We start from the raw sequence: 15,678 nt of genomic DNA, 5'->3' as shown, positions 1-15,678 counted from the left end.
TTCAGTGGTTTTAATAGATAAAATCTACAAAACTTTAGGAAAATATAGAGAAATTCTTTTCTATCCAAATTTCAAATATCTGAAAAATGAACACACTGACCCATTTTTTCTTTCATCTAGTATATTGTTCTAGTATGACAGATCTAAAATATTTCACTTTGAAGTCCCTGTTATTCTTTAACAGAGCAGTGAACATCTTTAATGGGACATTTTTGAATGTGATATGTAGTTGATGGTACCTCTCATTCCAATTTACTGAAATAACTACAGAATACTTTACACTAGATTCAATAACTTGCTAGAGTTTTCAGCATTTTAAGAAATCAATCAAAGATGACCAATGACAAGCTGTTTAAGGCTATTTTGCTTATAATTTCATCAATATTTTCATTAGCAATGACACACGTTCACTGTTTCCAGCCATTATTTTATTTCTCACTCAGCTGTGAAGAAGGGAAAATATCAGTGGATGAGGATAGACCACAAAAATAAATCAACAGAATGATCCAATTATACAACAAATAGACAGAATGATCCATACCCATTATACAACAAATAAACAGAATGATCCAATTATACAACAAATAGACAAAATGGTCCAATTATACAACAAATAGACAGAATGATCAAATTATACAACAAATAGACAGAATGATCCAATTATACGAGATGTGAAAGGGAGGAAATATTAGTAAAACGATAACTGGTACCTTATTTGCACAAAGACAATGCCATTGACAACATTGAGTGTTTCCAGCACACTGCCAATAGAGGGCGTCTGTATCTGTAATGGTGGGAATGTGATGGATTTCTCTCCCTTGTATATCTCGTTCATCTTTTTCTGGAACACGACAGCTTGCTGTGTCAAGTGCTTCAGACATTCTGAACTCTCTTTGGTTCTATCATGGTCCTCACCAAGCTGAAAAAAGACAATTTTAAAATGTTTCAAGAATTCAGTGACATATATACTTAATATTTTTACTAATGAAACAAATTAATTAGCCATATAATCACATTCCAGAGATATCCCTTTATCAGCTTAAAGGAGAGTTTATAAAACTGGGAAATCTTGTTTGCTACATGTATCTAGATGATGCAAATTCTATGTTTTCATAAAACCTACCATGTGTTTATATATAGTAAATGCTTCTTTCTCACTCTGTAAAGCTGCCCTGAAGTCACCTCTACATGAATGAGTTCTGGCAACTAAATGGTAATTCATGGCAACCTTCAGACTCTTAGCACCATGGAATCTGTAATGAAAATATATAAAATGTGAAGGTAATTTCTTTAATCTTACACTTTCTGCTGTATTTACAAATTAATAACTACTTAAATTTAAGGCTTACATCTTTTACACTATTTTTTGCCTGAAGTGTTACTCCTTGTTTGCAGGGAATAAAAATTTAATGTTTATATGAATCATATTATTTTAGGAATTTTGATGGGAAAATTCCCTACAAACACCATACTTTATACCATACATTTATGTACATATTAACGTTCATGTTAATATGAACTAGCTAGTAGCTTCATGTTATTTACCTAAAGTAACCAATTGCATACATAAAGAATGAAAATTTTGTTACAAGCTGCTTTAATTTTCATACATGTTTGTTTTACTTTAAATCTTTAAATCAAGTCTCACTGCACAAAAGAACTATATTCCATATAGTATTAAGTAACTTACTTGGTATTGATTTGAAGAGCATGTTCTAAAAATCTAAGTGATAAGTCATATTCTTCTACAGCATGCAGAATCAAACCTATGTTACTCTGTAATGAAAAAAAAAAATTTTGTTCTTGCATATATTAAAGCACTACAACACTAAATGTGTGATCCCCTATTTTTCTTGTGTTTTTTAAAAAGTACTCCAGCTAAGAGTCATGCAAAATGTGATACATTGTTGGAAAGCCTAATATTTTTATTTTTGATATTTTGTTTAAAAGGCTTGAGTAAACAGAAAATAACAAGTAGATTTTCATAGAACCCTTGTTCATAAGAGATATAAATTATATAGACTGTACTGTAGAATTAAAAATTGAGGGAGATAACTCTGTAAATGACACTAATTTACAGTAGAAACCATTAGATTTTTTTCAATGAGAGTTACCTCCTTAGAAAAAAAAGACTGGCATGAATTATTATACATTTCATCATATACACCTACAAGCAACTCAACAACAAAAATAAGAATATGCAGTCTTTCTTGGGGGTGTACCATATATTACAGAATTTGTATGATTCTTACAAAGAGTGATACTTAAAATTCACATGGATTTAAAACAACAAACTGGTAAACAATTAATGACATGAACTCTATGATAAAAAACAGTGTACCAAAGAATAATAAATACTGAATCAAGTATTTTGGAGTTGCTATAAGATACACTGATTACCAATTAATTACATGACAGACAATCAAAATATTATTCCACAATGGCAATTCTAAAGGCAATAATGAGAAACTGCTGAACCATGATACATTGCTTAATGCCTAATAAACATTACTTACATCTACAAGGGCTACTTCAGGGTGGTTTTCTCCATGACATAATAAAGCTAAATATCTGGTTCTATACATCAATCTCAATGCTATAGATACTTGACTGTTGGCAAAACAATACAGAGCTAAATGTGCCTGTAAAACAAGTAAACACGGTATTATTTCATACATATTTCATAGCCAAACATAACATACTATGAAGTACATCAATAATCGCAATTATAGAAGTGTAAATTTAAATTTGTTTAGTTTTACAAATGTAGCATATTGTGGTTACTGCATTTTTCATGGTGAACTAATTTACAATATATTCACAAATAATACCTGCTAAAATCATATTTCATCAGGCGTCCTCAAAACCACCAAAACAATGTCCATTAATATGTTTACTGAACAGAATTCACAAAAACCAGTGACAGCAAGAAGTTATATATACACAACTGAGTATTATTCACAAAACTTACATATTCAGTGATTGTGTTGGGATGATCAATACCTAAAACTCGCTCACTCATCAGCACCGCTCTCTGTTGATATGACATCGCCTGAAAAGTAAGAAGGAAGTTAATTCTATTGAATTGCTCAAAATAGCCAGAGGCTAGTCAATAAAAGAATTAAGGTTTCTATAAGTACATGGATTCAATGTATTTATCTCATCAACCTTCTCATTTCTTTCCGAATTCATAGTGTAACACTTAAAATGATCACATGCTGTATTTTTAGAGGGAACTTTCTATGGCTCAGATCATAGACTAATGGATGTATTTCCCATTTCTTAGAACTCTAGTTTACACATAATTCACAAGAATGAGAACCAAGATGTATGAGAATCAACAGAGAGGCTGAAATAATCAGGTGGTAATAAACAGTAACCAAAGCTGTAAAATTTTGACTTTGTAAAAGATAGAAAAATCAAATCCTTACGTTCACTTACCTCTCCATATTCTCCCATTATATAATTCAGCCTGGCTAATAGCCTCAGACAGGCAGCTATCTCAGCATGCATTGGACCATATACATTGTTGAGCAGATTCAGAGCCTCACTAATCAGCTCATAGCCCTCTCGTAACATGCCCTGTTGTATCTTGCTCTGTCCACTTGTAAAGAAATGGTAAGCATCTGATGCCTGCAATAAGTGAGAATAGATTGAGTGCTTTTAAAATTGAAATTTGAAACTTTTCTTGTCCTCTAGTGGACTGATGTTTCAAATTTTTTTTCTACATTAAAATATTAAGTTTGAAGAAAGATGACAGTATCCACTTGTTAACAAATGAATTAAGGGACCAGTCAAAAATAAAAAAACCCTCCCAAACTTACAAAGCTGTTAATTTTATTTTTTACACATTGGTAAGCTAAAAGATTACATAGAATGTTCTTACATGTATGTAAGCTATTTTACATGTAATTGAAAGTTTTTATCCATTAAATTTCTTAATATTTATTTGTTACAGCAATAAAAAAAATGTGTTTGTGTGCACGTGCGTACAAGTAATCTATTTGAAATACCGGCTTTAAACCTATTAAAAAACCTTTATTTGGTAAGCAGGGCAATTCAAACAATGGTACCAACCTTCGGATGGATATTTTTGACAATAGGAAAGACATTAATAATATCATCTTCATAAAAGACTTGTTTATTCTTGGTATCTAGGTTGTATTCTCTCAGTAAGATCTGTATTCCAACCTTCAGACAGAACTGTCGGAGTAGGGATACTCTCTGTAAATTGTACCTCTCTAAGGCACTTTCTACTGAATCACTGGAAGAATAAAATGAAATGTACTTATGCACTTCATTGATCATCAACCATTAGGTAAAATTCACACTTCAGTAAGTTTTACTTATACATTAAAAACAAATTACACGTTCATTTAAAATATTCTCTAGTTAACATTATATTGAAATAAACACCATGTGTCCACCCCCTTTTTAACATCCTAAAACCTGCTTAAAATGAAAAAAAAAAAGTTTCAATGGAGACCTCCTCAAATAATTTTGTACCAATGGGAGAACAGTAGGATTGTGGCTTCTTATAAATTTAAATCTGTCAAAGAGAAGGGCATTTATAAAGTCATAAGGTATAAAAGAACCCACAGACATTCCGAAATTTTGTAACCCACTTATAATAAACCTACCAGTCTAAAGTATATTGATAATAATCCTGAACTTCATCTACAAGTTTTTTCCATAATGTTTTAGGTGTCTCATTCACCCATTCTGTGTTATCTAAAAGATAAAATATCATAGATATTACACAAAAGTGAAAGTAGTATCAATTCATATCAACACACTTTGGCATAATAACAAACATTAATTTAAGTGGCTATTTACTGCATTTGATTGCTTGCAAACATGTTTTTTCTTGCCTCAAGGGAACAGAATACAGAAGCTTAATGATTTATTACATATGCTACAAGACTTTGCATTGTATGAAAGTAAAATCTAAATGAAAATATACCTATACTTATCAGTACAGCTTTATTCCTTTTATTGTTTTTCCTTCTGGCTTTTTTGCTCTGAAGCTGAAACAGAACAAATGTCATATCTATAAAAAAAAACATAAATAAAACATCATTGTTACACACCAGTCCTTATTATTGTTAACTAAATAACTAAAATATTTCTAAAATGACAAGAAAACAAGGAAATAAAGGCATATTCAGGCAAAAAACACTGACCAATCCACAAAACTTTGCCAGTAGATATTTTTGCAAATTTTTTGTTATGATCTGTAAAATTAAACTGTTGTGAATATTTTCTTTGAAGAACATTATAATATGATAGAGGACAATTGAGAATTTAAAACATTAATGCATCCAAAAAACCAGTTACAGTAAAATGAAGCCTTCACAACCATATGAAATAATCATACATGTCTTTTCATAGTATTTTAAACATTTTGTAAATTACCTCTTCAGCAGTAATCTGAGCATGTGGAGATGGGAAAGAACCAATATAACAGTTGAGGAAATGGCTGACAGCTGATGACAGACTCATCATGTCAACTCCCTGCATAAAACTCTTGAACAAATGTTTAGCTGCCCTGGTAATGAGTTGTGCTATAACAATATCCTAAAAGATAGAAGGCATCCCTTACTACCATTTCCCCAATACAAATAAACAATATTATTTGAAATATAATGATTAGACTAATAGCTCATTACTTCCATATCACAAATATGCTTTTAAAAAGATCCATTCAGAACACAGAGATCATCAGTTGACTCAGAAGAACGAAAGTCATGTATGGTTGTTCTCATCATCATGGACCACAAGGTAACATTTACTTAGGGCTGTTCCAGTAAAACATACGAGGGACTGGTGGAAGGTGTATTTATTCTTTTTATATGGGTGGGTACAGGTCTCTTCACAAAATACCAAGTAAAGTACAAAACATCAATAGAACTTCTATGGGTGGCTTCCCTTGTGAAAAAAAAAAAAGAATTCCCTGGGTACCTCATTAATCTAACAAAAGGTTGCAACATAACATCAGCAACAACAAAAAAAAATGACAAAAAAAAAATATAAAAAAATCCCTTAATTTTATAATTTCTTCATCAAGTGCCTTTCTAACAGGGTAGAAAACTCACTCAAATTCTAGCCAGTCCTGAATACAATTTTACAATATATTTACTATATGGCTACAAAGATTTTTGCTAAAATTAGACAGCCCTGCCAAAAAGCCAGTCTTGGGTTGGCGGGCAGGCTACTATTTTATTAGTTTTGTTGTGGCATATAACAATGCTTAAGCTTCTATGTTGTTATAACATCATCAACTTTCAATCTTTATCTATATATATACTTACATATACATAAGAAACAGATGAGTATTTGGACAAGACATCTGCCACCTTTCCTAAGTATCTCATGTTTATACCCCTGAAAAATATATTTTAATTGGTTTTGAAATTCACAAAAAAAAACCATTTATTTTCATACCAGTCCTATACATGTACGATTTTAAGCATATGAAAATAAATGGTCCAACTTCTCAAGTGTATGTAATTGTATGCAAAGCTTTAGAATCCCCCTTTTTTATTACATGTGGAAATGAAATTTTTCTCCTGTTAAGTTATATTAATAAATGTTGCATGTTGATTCCTATTGTGGAAAAGTAAATTTTCATGCATACCTCTCCCTTTGAAATCAGAAAACTTCTAGAACACTACTGTGAAAGTACTTTTATTCATGGGTATTAATTTTTGTCATTAAGGGAAAAACTATTAGTTTGAGGCTTCTTGAATTCATGGATTAGACAATTCTACCATACAAACAAATTGGAAGTTTCCATTTTGTTGGGAACCAAATTTCTTGGTTTACTAAACCCATCAAAATTGGTAGTCCACAAACAATAAAATTTTCAATTATATATACCCAGTAACAAAGAGGTATATTTGTTATGCAACTCTGAACTGTTTGTCTTTTCCCTGATAGTAATTAAAGTCATCAAAGAGTGATGATAGTTTAGCTTATTTCAATTTTTCTGTTTTAATCATAAACGGGGATGATTTTGCAGGGATATTGACAAAATTATTGACAAAATTTTACAAATAAACATATAAAAAATGCAAAACTGCATTGTAAAAGAAAATGTCAATGAAAAACAATCAATCATTTACTGAACAGGTAAAAAACTTACTTATTGTGCATGGCTTCTGTCAGTGTAAGGCCATCAATGGGAGATGATGAGTGGTCCATGCAATCATTAACCTAGAATTAGCAACAAAATGTCACAATATTAATTTGCCAATACACTGAAGACTAAGAAAATTTCTTTTATTTAAATTACATCAAGTATTCATTCATCAATAGAACCATATACACCCTGTATTTTTAAAAAGGAACTTTTTATGGCTAAGGTCATAGTCTAATGGACGTATTTCTTAGAACTCTAGTCACCGATTTTTGTGAATTCTGTTAAGTAAACATTTTAATGGATACCGTTTGGACGGTTTTGAGGACACCTGATGAAATATGATTTCGGCAGGTATTATTTGTCTACTGTGAAAATAATGTAAATTAGTTCACCATGAAAAATATTGTAACCACAGTTCATTCAGATTTTCAATTGGTCATCAGAACTTCAATAGAACGAAAGTCAAGAATAGAATATCATCATTATGAACTTATCAGAGACAAAAACCTATGATGACAGCAAACAACCAGCTTTATCTCTTTGAAATTGAAAAACATCTTGCACCTTTTAAAAAAAAAACTTACCAGTGATGGAATTTGATGTAAGACTAAGAATTCTGCTGCATCTTTTACCAACTTCTTTTCTCTTGTGTAGGTTTCACCCTATAAGGAAGGAAGAAATTAATGGAATTAAGAAATGTCTCATCCAACATAATGTCACTGAAAAGCAAAGAAAACAAGAGGCTTCCAGGAGCCTGAATTGCTCACCTCGTTAAAGTTTGTCTTTCAAGGGTAATAAATTTAACAAGGAGATGTCCAACAATTTTGACTCAAGAAGACTTTGGTAGGACTAATCATAAGGATCATTTCAGAAAATGAAAATTTCTTTCTATCTATGATAGGTTTCAAGATATTGGCTGGAAACTGAAAACTAAAAAAAAAAATTCATCTTTCAAGGCAATAACTCTTACAAAGAGTTGCCTGAAAACTTTGATCCCTGAAGACTTTTGAAGGTCTTATAATAAGGATCATTTCAGCAATTGAAAGAATATGGCTAAACCTAACGGTTTTGAGATATATGCGAAAAACTACTGTCTGACCGCTATGTTCTATTTTTAGTAATGGGGGCCATGTTTTTTGATGGATAAAAAATCCCCAAATCAGTTCTCTGCAGGATATCACAAGAAACTTTCATACCAAGTTTGGTTTCAATTGGTCAAGTAGTGTCAGAGGAGAAGGTTTTTGAAAGAAATAACACTAAAAATAGCAAAAATTGTTGAAAAAGAACAATAACTCCAACATGGCTTAATGGATTAAAACCAAAATTTAACCAGAGATAGATCTCATCACGCTGAACACTTTTAACTCATGTCAGAAATTAGCTAAACCTAACGGTTTTGGAGATGTATTAAAAAATCTACTGTCTGACCCCTATGTTCTATTTTCAGTAACGCGGCCATGTTTTTCAACGACACAAAAAATCCCCACATCAGTTCTATGCAGGATACCCTAAGGAACATTCATACCAAGTTCTAATCAGTCAAGTAGTTTCAAAGGAGAAGAGTTTTGTACCATTGTTAATGATGACGACGGATGCTAAGTGATGGCAATAGCTCACATGGCCTTTGGCCAGGTGAGCTAAAAAAATGGAACATCAAACATAGATTCAAATACATGCACATGTACTAATGGAATAACAGAAAGTTTAAATGTCCTTGTCAAATCTCCAGTACAACAGGTAACCGTCATTAGATCAAGGGAAGACCAACTTAATGTCATGAAGTGAACTATTTCACTCACTGTAATACTCCACCCATCAATGCAGCTATTTGTCAAGAAATATATGTGAAAAATGAAAATTTTCCAGTACTTACCTCTGGATCAGCATGTTTAACATGAGACTGGAATACATCAGGGTTAAAAGTGATACAGAACTCTGTTTCACTGAGGGATCCTACAGCCTGGGCGGCTTTCTTTACAATCTCTTTACTGTTTTCTTCAACTGAAATAGAAATGAAAGCAATTTATTTAGAACTCTCAAAATTACTTATAGGTGTTTGTCAATTTGATCAAGACTGTGACTATTATGGTTTAAGTTTTTGCTTGTTTTGAAAGATTAAGCTATTTTTGTTAATTACCAGCTTAACCTCTTAACCTATGTACATGTAAAACTACATCGCATTACCTAACATGTATGTTTAGTGATCAGGTACTTTTTAGTGATCAACATTTAAAAAAAATAATGACAAAATGATTAGGGATGTGCTTCTGTCAGTTTTAATTAGTCTTAGGTCCATTCAGAATACAATGATCATCAACTGACTCAGAAGAACGAAAGTCATGAATGGTTGTTCTCATCATCAAGGACCAAATGGTAATATTCCAATAAAGACTATTAAACTCAAAGGTGTATTCACATTCTGACAATATAATGTATTACAAGTCATTTTTCTGAAGCTTGAAAAATTATAAACCTTGCAAAGGATTCTATAAAATAACTACCACAAGGATCAAACCATGATTTACTTAATGGTACATCACTACAAATAGAATAGATCACTCAACATTTGGTCTGACACTTAAAATCACTTTGTGGACCGCCTCTAAATCATTATCTTTGATCCTGCATACTTCCTTTACACTAACAATGCACTAATTAAGGTGGTAGACCTAAGGTAAGGGACATAACTCTTGAAATCAGTGATATGTTTGTATCATATTGAATTTCACCAAAGCCTATCAAGCTTTCCTTTGAAACAGAGTGAAATCAGTCCAAGTTACTTTGATGCTTACATGAGAACGATGTAAAATGCTGATTACAAACATTCCAATGATTTGTAAGATTTGTGTCCCTTACCCTAGGTCTACCTTCTTAAGCATCTGATTATACAAATACTAATTTTTTTCATGTTGACAACTAGTGCATAATTTTGTCTAAGATAAAAAGTTTTAAAGCTAACTTACAAGTCTGACTATCACTGCCAGTAAGAGCCTCCACAATTTTCTTGGCTTCATCAGTTTCAATATCTTCATCATCTTTTTCCTCCTTCTCAGGAGGACCATCACCATGGCCATTCATTATCACAGGCACTTCTATACTCTTCTTTTCTTCTGTCTTTGATTCCTGTAAATAAACAAACTAATATGTATTGCACAAGTATATGTCCCAAAAGCCTGAAATTAGATCTAACAATTCAGGACCTTACCTAATGCTGGATACCAAATATCAAGAGGCATCAATAAGAAGTTGCTGAGAAAAGTGTTATGAAAATATTTCCCTGCCCACCTGACCAACAGGCACCTTACTGAATCTGATTTTCAATACGTGAAATTCTGCCAAAAATAACTTATTTACATGTACATAAAAAATGACTGGGGGTACAACAACAGTGATATTGCATTTTTTTTTAATTTCAGTTTCTGTAATTATGACTTGCAGTGTTACAGTTAAAAAGACATTTTTTGTGAATTACAATTATTCATCATTTTACCATCACTATAAATGAAATTTTATAAATTGGCTAATTTTTTGGCTTTATTTATAAGACTGATTTACAGTGAGATTGCCAGATTTTATGTTTTGACTTACAGTGAGATCATCTGATTTTTTGTTCTGTCTCTGTAATTGTAACTGTTGAAACTGGTAAGCAGCATGTCGTACAAAGGCAACATATCTAGTTCTGCAAGGAAACAAATTTTTGTAAAGATTATATACAGTTGAACTTCACTCACTTGAACTCGGATGGCTCGAACACCCAGGATTTCTCGAACACAATTCAAAGTACCAAAATTTTCACCTATATAATCAATATAAATATCCTTGGATTTCTTGAACTTCGATTTCTTGAACACTCGAACTGACTAGTAGTCGGTCCGTTCGGTAATAAATCTTAGAGAATAACCTTCACTAACTCGAACTCGTCAGCTATTTTGCCAGCTTGGGCAATAAAAAGGTGTGAAAAACTGAAAACCTATCATTAATCAGTGTCATTTTAGTCATCACTAAGTAGGTAGTTTTTATCTTAACATAGTACTGATTGAAGTTCGAGAATGTTTCGAAGTCAGTAAGGAACTTGAACTCTGATTGTTTTTGAAAGGGAGCACGGCATATTTAATGCCCACAAATAAACATAATCTTCTGAAAGTGATTGAAAAAGATCCATGAACTAACCCAACTTCGTAGGAAGTAAGCAATTTCTAACGATAAAGTCCAACTCAGACCAGAAACGAAAAAAAAAATCCAAAAATATACGAACTTCAATATCTCAAACTCCCGATAACTTGAACACATTTCAATGGTCCATTGGAGTTCAAGCTACAGAGGTTTGACTGTAGTATAATTTTCACTTCATATTTATCTAAAAACTGAAAACTGAAAAATATTTTAATTACTCTGTAACAAGCAAAATTAAAATTGTGTACACATCAAATTAATTATTCAAAATAACATATTGTGCTAAACCAACCAGCCTGACAATGGAAAAGGGGGCTTCAAAAAGGCAAATGTTCAAAAATTCAAAATTAAACAGAACAAAGAACTGTGTAAGCAGGCTGTGCAAAAAAAAAATAAAAAAAAATTCACTACTTTCACAGATCATAAAACTTTCCTTCGCAAATAAGCAAACTTTCCATTGAATTTTTACAAGCAAGCATCAACTTTTTACTCGATTTGGGGACAGGGCTAGTGCCTAAGGGACATTAATTACACTTTCAGTGACTACTTACTCTACAAATGTTTCTACTAATTCCTGTCGTAAACAGGCTAGTTTATGTCTGTGTAACCGTGGAAATCCCATCTCTGTTAATGTTTTGCTTAGGTCCTCTCCATCAACTAAAGAAGGAGAATGAACAGTCAAATATTGAAAAGTTTTACATGAAGTATGTAGAATGTATTGTGTAAAATATCGAGTGTGATTCAGAAAACTGAAGTGTTATTGTATAAATAAAAACGTTTTTTTGTTTTTTTGTTTTTTTTAAATAATGATAAATATGTAATAATTTTATGATGCTTAACTAACGTAACACTTTGAAGTCCGTTCATAAAACAAGATCCTAGGAAATTTCAGGCATGATTTACTAAGCAAACCAAAAATGGAAAAATTGTTGAAATAGTAAGTAGAAAGAAGTGTAATGGTACAATCTAGATCTGAAAAAGCAAAAGAACATTTAGTCTTCTAGGATAATACACAAATATACAAGTACATACCTTTAAGGAAGTTTGGATCTGGAGGGAAGGTTCTCAGCAAGTCTAGTATATAATGTCTTTGGTCATTGCCAACAATACCCTAAAAAAAAAAAGTTCACATTTTTATTCCCTTGATAGACAGTTACCAGTATTGAGATATTTGTACATAATAATATGCAAGTACATGTACAATGAAAAAGTTAGTTACTGAAAATTTTGAAAAATCCACACTTGCACTATTGAAATATGATTGAATTATGACAGATTAATGTGTAAATAGCAGAACCAATCAATGGTCTAAGTGCAGCAAAACATACAAGTAATGACTATGATTGACTTATTTACATCCGCAAATAAATAAAACTTCACAGTGCTTAGCAAATGCCTTTGAAGGAAGCTGATGATAATAAAGTATACCTACCTTACATTCTAATGATGAGTATAATTCTACAGGTTCATCTTTCTCATTTAGGACCCTATACAAATGTAAAAACATTATTTTGAAGTACAACATAATTCAAAACTAAAATGAGAAACACATGTTTTTACTGTCTCTAAATAGCAATAAAAGTAAAATTACTCTTCAATAGAAATTTAAGTACACAATGTATCTGCTATGTTTAACAAAACAATCAAAATGTATCAAACTCAATTTCAGCAAATTGGAAAAACTAAAATTGTCTACTCTTTGGCACCCAGTGAGAAACAAATTACTCACATTACATGCATTTTTTATTTTGTAAGATGTATCTCAAGCATTAACTTTTGGCAATTATACAATTTCCATGCAAAACCTCTGCAAGTTTATGCATTTGTAAGAACTTACTTGTGTGGTCTTATTTTTAACTGACTAGAAGTTTTCTTCAACTGAAAGTAAATAAAAAATGATGCAACTAATTTTATCATTTTTACATACAGAAAAAAGAAACCTTACAAAGAAGGTTGTGTATATAATTATTATGTATTAACTGAAGCCTCAACAACCTTACCAATATAGAAAGTTGGTTTAAAACTAGATAAAAAATATGCATACCGTATTTTACGGACTATAAGTCGATGTGGAATATAAGTCTAATTGCCTAACTTTGACCAAAATTGACAAAAAAAACATAGCAAAGTTGAATTTGGCAGATAAGTCAAGGATCAGATGTGTGCATTTATATTGTACGTGTCAGTGGAGATCTGAGTTGAGCGGTTTGTTTTCAACAGCATATTATTCCAGCGATGTTAATAAGTATAAGATTTCTGAATTAAATAATATCTTTGCTTTTGTTAAAGTGTACTGTGTCCGCAAGTTCAATTATTTTTATTGAATGGCATGTCAATGGCTCTGAAGCCATAGATCATCAGGAGTAAGAAATCGTAAACATGTCAAATGTGGGCAGCCATGTGTGAAATAAGCAGGATATTCATTTGATGAATTGGTCATAATTATGAGCGGTATTAGTAAACAATATTATCTGGTGTTACGAAATACAATAAAAAATAATTGTTACCTGCGAATTTGGTCGGTAATTAGCCATTTAAATAACACCTTAATTGAATTATAATTTGAGCCACGTGCGGATGTGTTACGACATACTGTTAATGGGTATAAATTTGCATATTAAAGGACTGATAACTCCAGAACACTTGATTATGTTTTCCAAGTTAAAAAAGGAGTTGTTAACATATCTTCTTGCGTTTATTTTTATAATGAAATGGTTTGAAAATCTCAAGAGTTTTTATTAACATAATCGTATTCATTTATAAAAGGATAGTGGCAATGATCAATAATATTCAAATTCAATCGCTGGTTTGACTGTTTGAGTGACGGCTTTCCTTGATTGCAGTTCACCAAAATTTTTTAAATTAAAGCAATCAAAATTGAACTTAACAAATCTAATGAAATGCATTGTTGAGAACACTTTTCTTGATAAATCCTTACATAAGTCGAAGAGGACGATAAGTCAAGGCGGACACTTTGCTGAAAAAAATATCAACTTACAGCCGGAAAATAAGGTATACATTAAAAATGAGGCAACTACTTAGCTTTAAATAGGTATCTTACAGTGAGTTGACCATGACTTCTATCCTTTGAACTGGAATAGACCAAGGTAAATACCAGTTTTGCTAAGGGCTAGTCCAGGAAAAAATGTATAGTATCTTTTAAAAACGGTATGGGTGGGGGGATTTCAAGGCATACATAGTAATACTTTGTTATAAACATTTAATATAAATTCAATGGGTGGTGAGGTATCAAAAAATGTGCAGTCCAACCTTCCCAAACACTGTTTCCTGGAATGAATTCATCTATTGAATCTCAACTAAAACATATGAAAAGGCATGCAAGTACTTACTAATTCTTTATATTTATCGTTTGTGACAACAGTCTTTCCAAAGTCAATTGAGCCATATATAACTGACTGTTCCTGCTCTCTTTCCAGAATTCCTGGAAAAGAAAATTAATAAGTCAATGTGTGAATTAGCTAGCATAATGACATTTCCATGAGTAGTTCTAGATCCTGAACATCATCCATTCATGATTTTGTGAAGCCAACAAAAAAAGGTGAAAATTGATGCCAGTGGGAGTAAACATGTTATACATAACAATGAAATCTGGACTTGAAAAAGTGCATTTTAAAACAGATGTCTGATCATCTTATTCAGTCAGTATTTCTTCTGTATATCAACTGAATTAAACTCTTATTATAATTGTCAGACTAGGATAATGCGAAAAAAAAATTATTTGTTTGGTATTTATATGGAATCAGGACAAAACCCCCCCCCCACCCCAATGAGAAAATTATTTTTATCAATTATGAATTATATTTCTATTAGTGCTGAAAGTGTAAAATTTGAAATTTAATTTCTAAAGTGTTTCTTTTTAAGACAATATTCTATCAATAAAATGATAACGGTTGTCAAGTATATACTCTTAAAAAAGGAGATGTATCTTAAAATAATCATTTTGTTTTCTTTTTTAAAAGTGTTTTACTGGCAGCTTTCCTTATTTCATTCATGAAATTTCAAATGATTCTGGTAAAAAAAAATACAATATCAAATATAAAATGAATATACCCATGAAAAAAAACAAAACAAACTGAACCATTACACGACAGAAGCTACCTAAATATACTGATTAGAATTGATAAAAAATTCACAAACAGAACAAACAAACAAAACTGGAAAAAAAAACATACATAGAAATTGAACCATTTTAATACAAACAAAAACTTCCTAAATACACTAAACAGAATTCAAAAATACACAAAAAAAAGACAAACACAAATAAAATGCAATACTGATTGGAACAGTCACAACAACAAAAAAATAAATAAAAAGTAAAAAAATACACAAAAAATCCCTAATAC

The 15,678-nt window shown here is 31.4% G+C and overlaps 1 protein-coding gene across 1 annotated transcript in view; it reads right to left on the bottom strand.

The window, feature by feature from the left end:
* Window positions 1-15,678, bottom strand: part of LOC148606545 (clustered mitochondria protein homolog) — a 35,987-nt gene that overhangs the window by 3,807 nt on the left and 16,502 nt on the right. The window contains exons 14-34 of the mRNA XM_088543772.1: window positions 14,665-14,756; window positions 13,152-13,192; window positions 12,747-12,801; window positions 12,347-12,425; window positions 11,866-11,971; window positions 10,730-10,820; window positions 10,105-10,264; window positions 9,015-9,142; window positions 7,726-7,803; window positions 7,145-7,215; window positions 6,312-6,384; window positions 5,416-5,577; window positions 4,964-5,027; window positions 4,641-4,731; window positions 4,078-4,264; window positions 3,442-3,633; window positions 2,972-3,052; window positions 2,517-2,642; window positions 1,691-1,776; window positions 1,124-1,253; window positions 711-919 (exon numbers count right to left, since the gene is read on the bottom strand). Coding sequence (XP_088399898.1) covers window positions 711-919; window positions 1,124-1,253; window positions 1,691-1,776; window positions 2,517-2,642; window positions 2,972-3,052; window positions 3,442-3,633; window positions 4,078-4,264; window positions 4,641-4,731; window positions 4,964-5,027; window positions 5,416-5,577; window positions 6,312-6,384; window positions 7,145-7,215; window positions 7,726-7,803; window positions 9,015-9,142; window positions 10,105-10,264; window positions 10,730-10,820; window positions 11,866-11,971; window positions 12,347-12,425; window positions 12,747-12,801; window positions 13,152-13,192; window positions 14,665-14,756 — 2,302 coding nt within the window. The remainder of the gene's footprint in view (window positions 1-710; window positions 920-1,123; window positions 1,254-1,690; window positions 1,777-2,516; window positions 2,643-2,971; window positions 3,053-3,441; window positions 3,634-4,077; window positions 4,265-4,640; window positions 4,732-4,963; window positions 5,028-5,415; window positions 5,578-6,311; window positions 6,385-7,144; window positions 7,216-7,725; window positions 7,804-9,014; window positions 9,143-10,104; window positions 10,265-10,729; window positions 10,821-11,865; window positions 11,972-12,346; window positions 12,426-12,746; window positions 12,802-13,151; window positions 13,193-14,664; window positions 14,757-15,678) is intronic.

Source organism: Perna viridis, chromosome 9, assembly GCF_037379345.1.
Source record: "Perna viridis isolate PV_CMFRI_1.1 ecotype Kerala chromosome 9, ASM3737934v1, whole genome shotgun sequence".
NCBI lineage: Eukaryota > Metazoa > Mollusca > Bivalvia > Mytilida > Mytilidae > Perna > Perna viridis.
The sequence above is the reverse complement of the archived record's forward strand: the minus strand, read 5'-3'. Positions and strand labels throughout refer to the sequence as shown.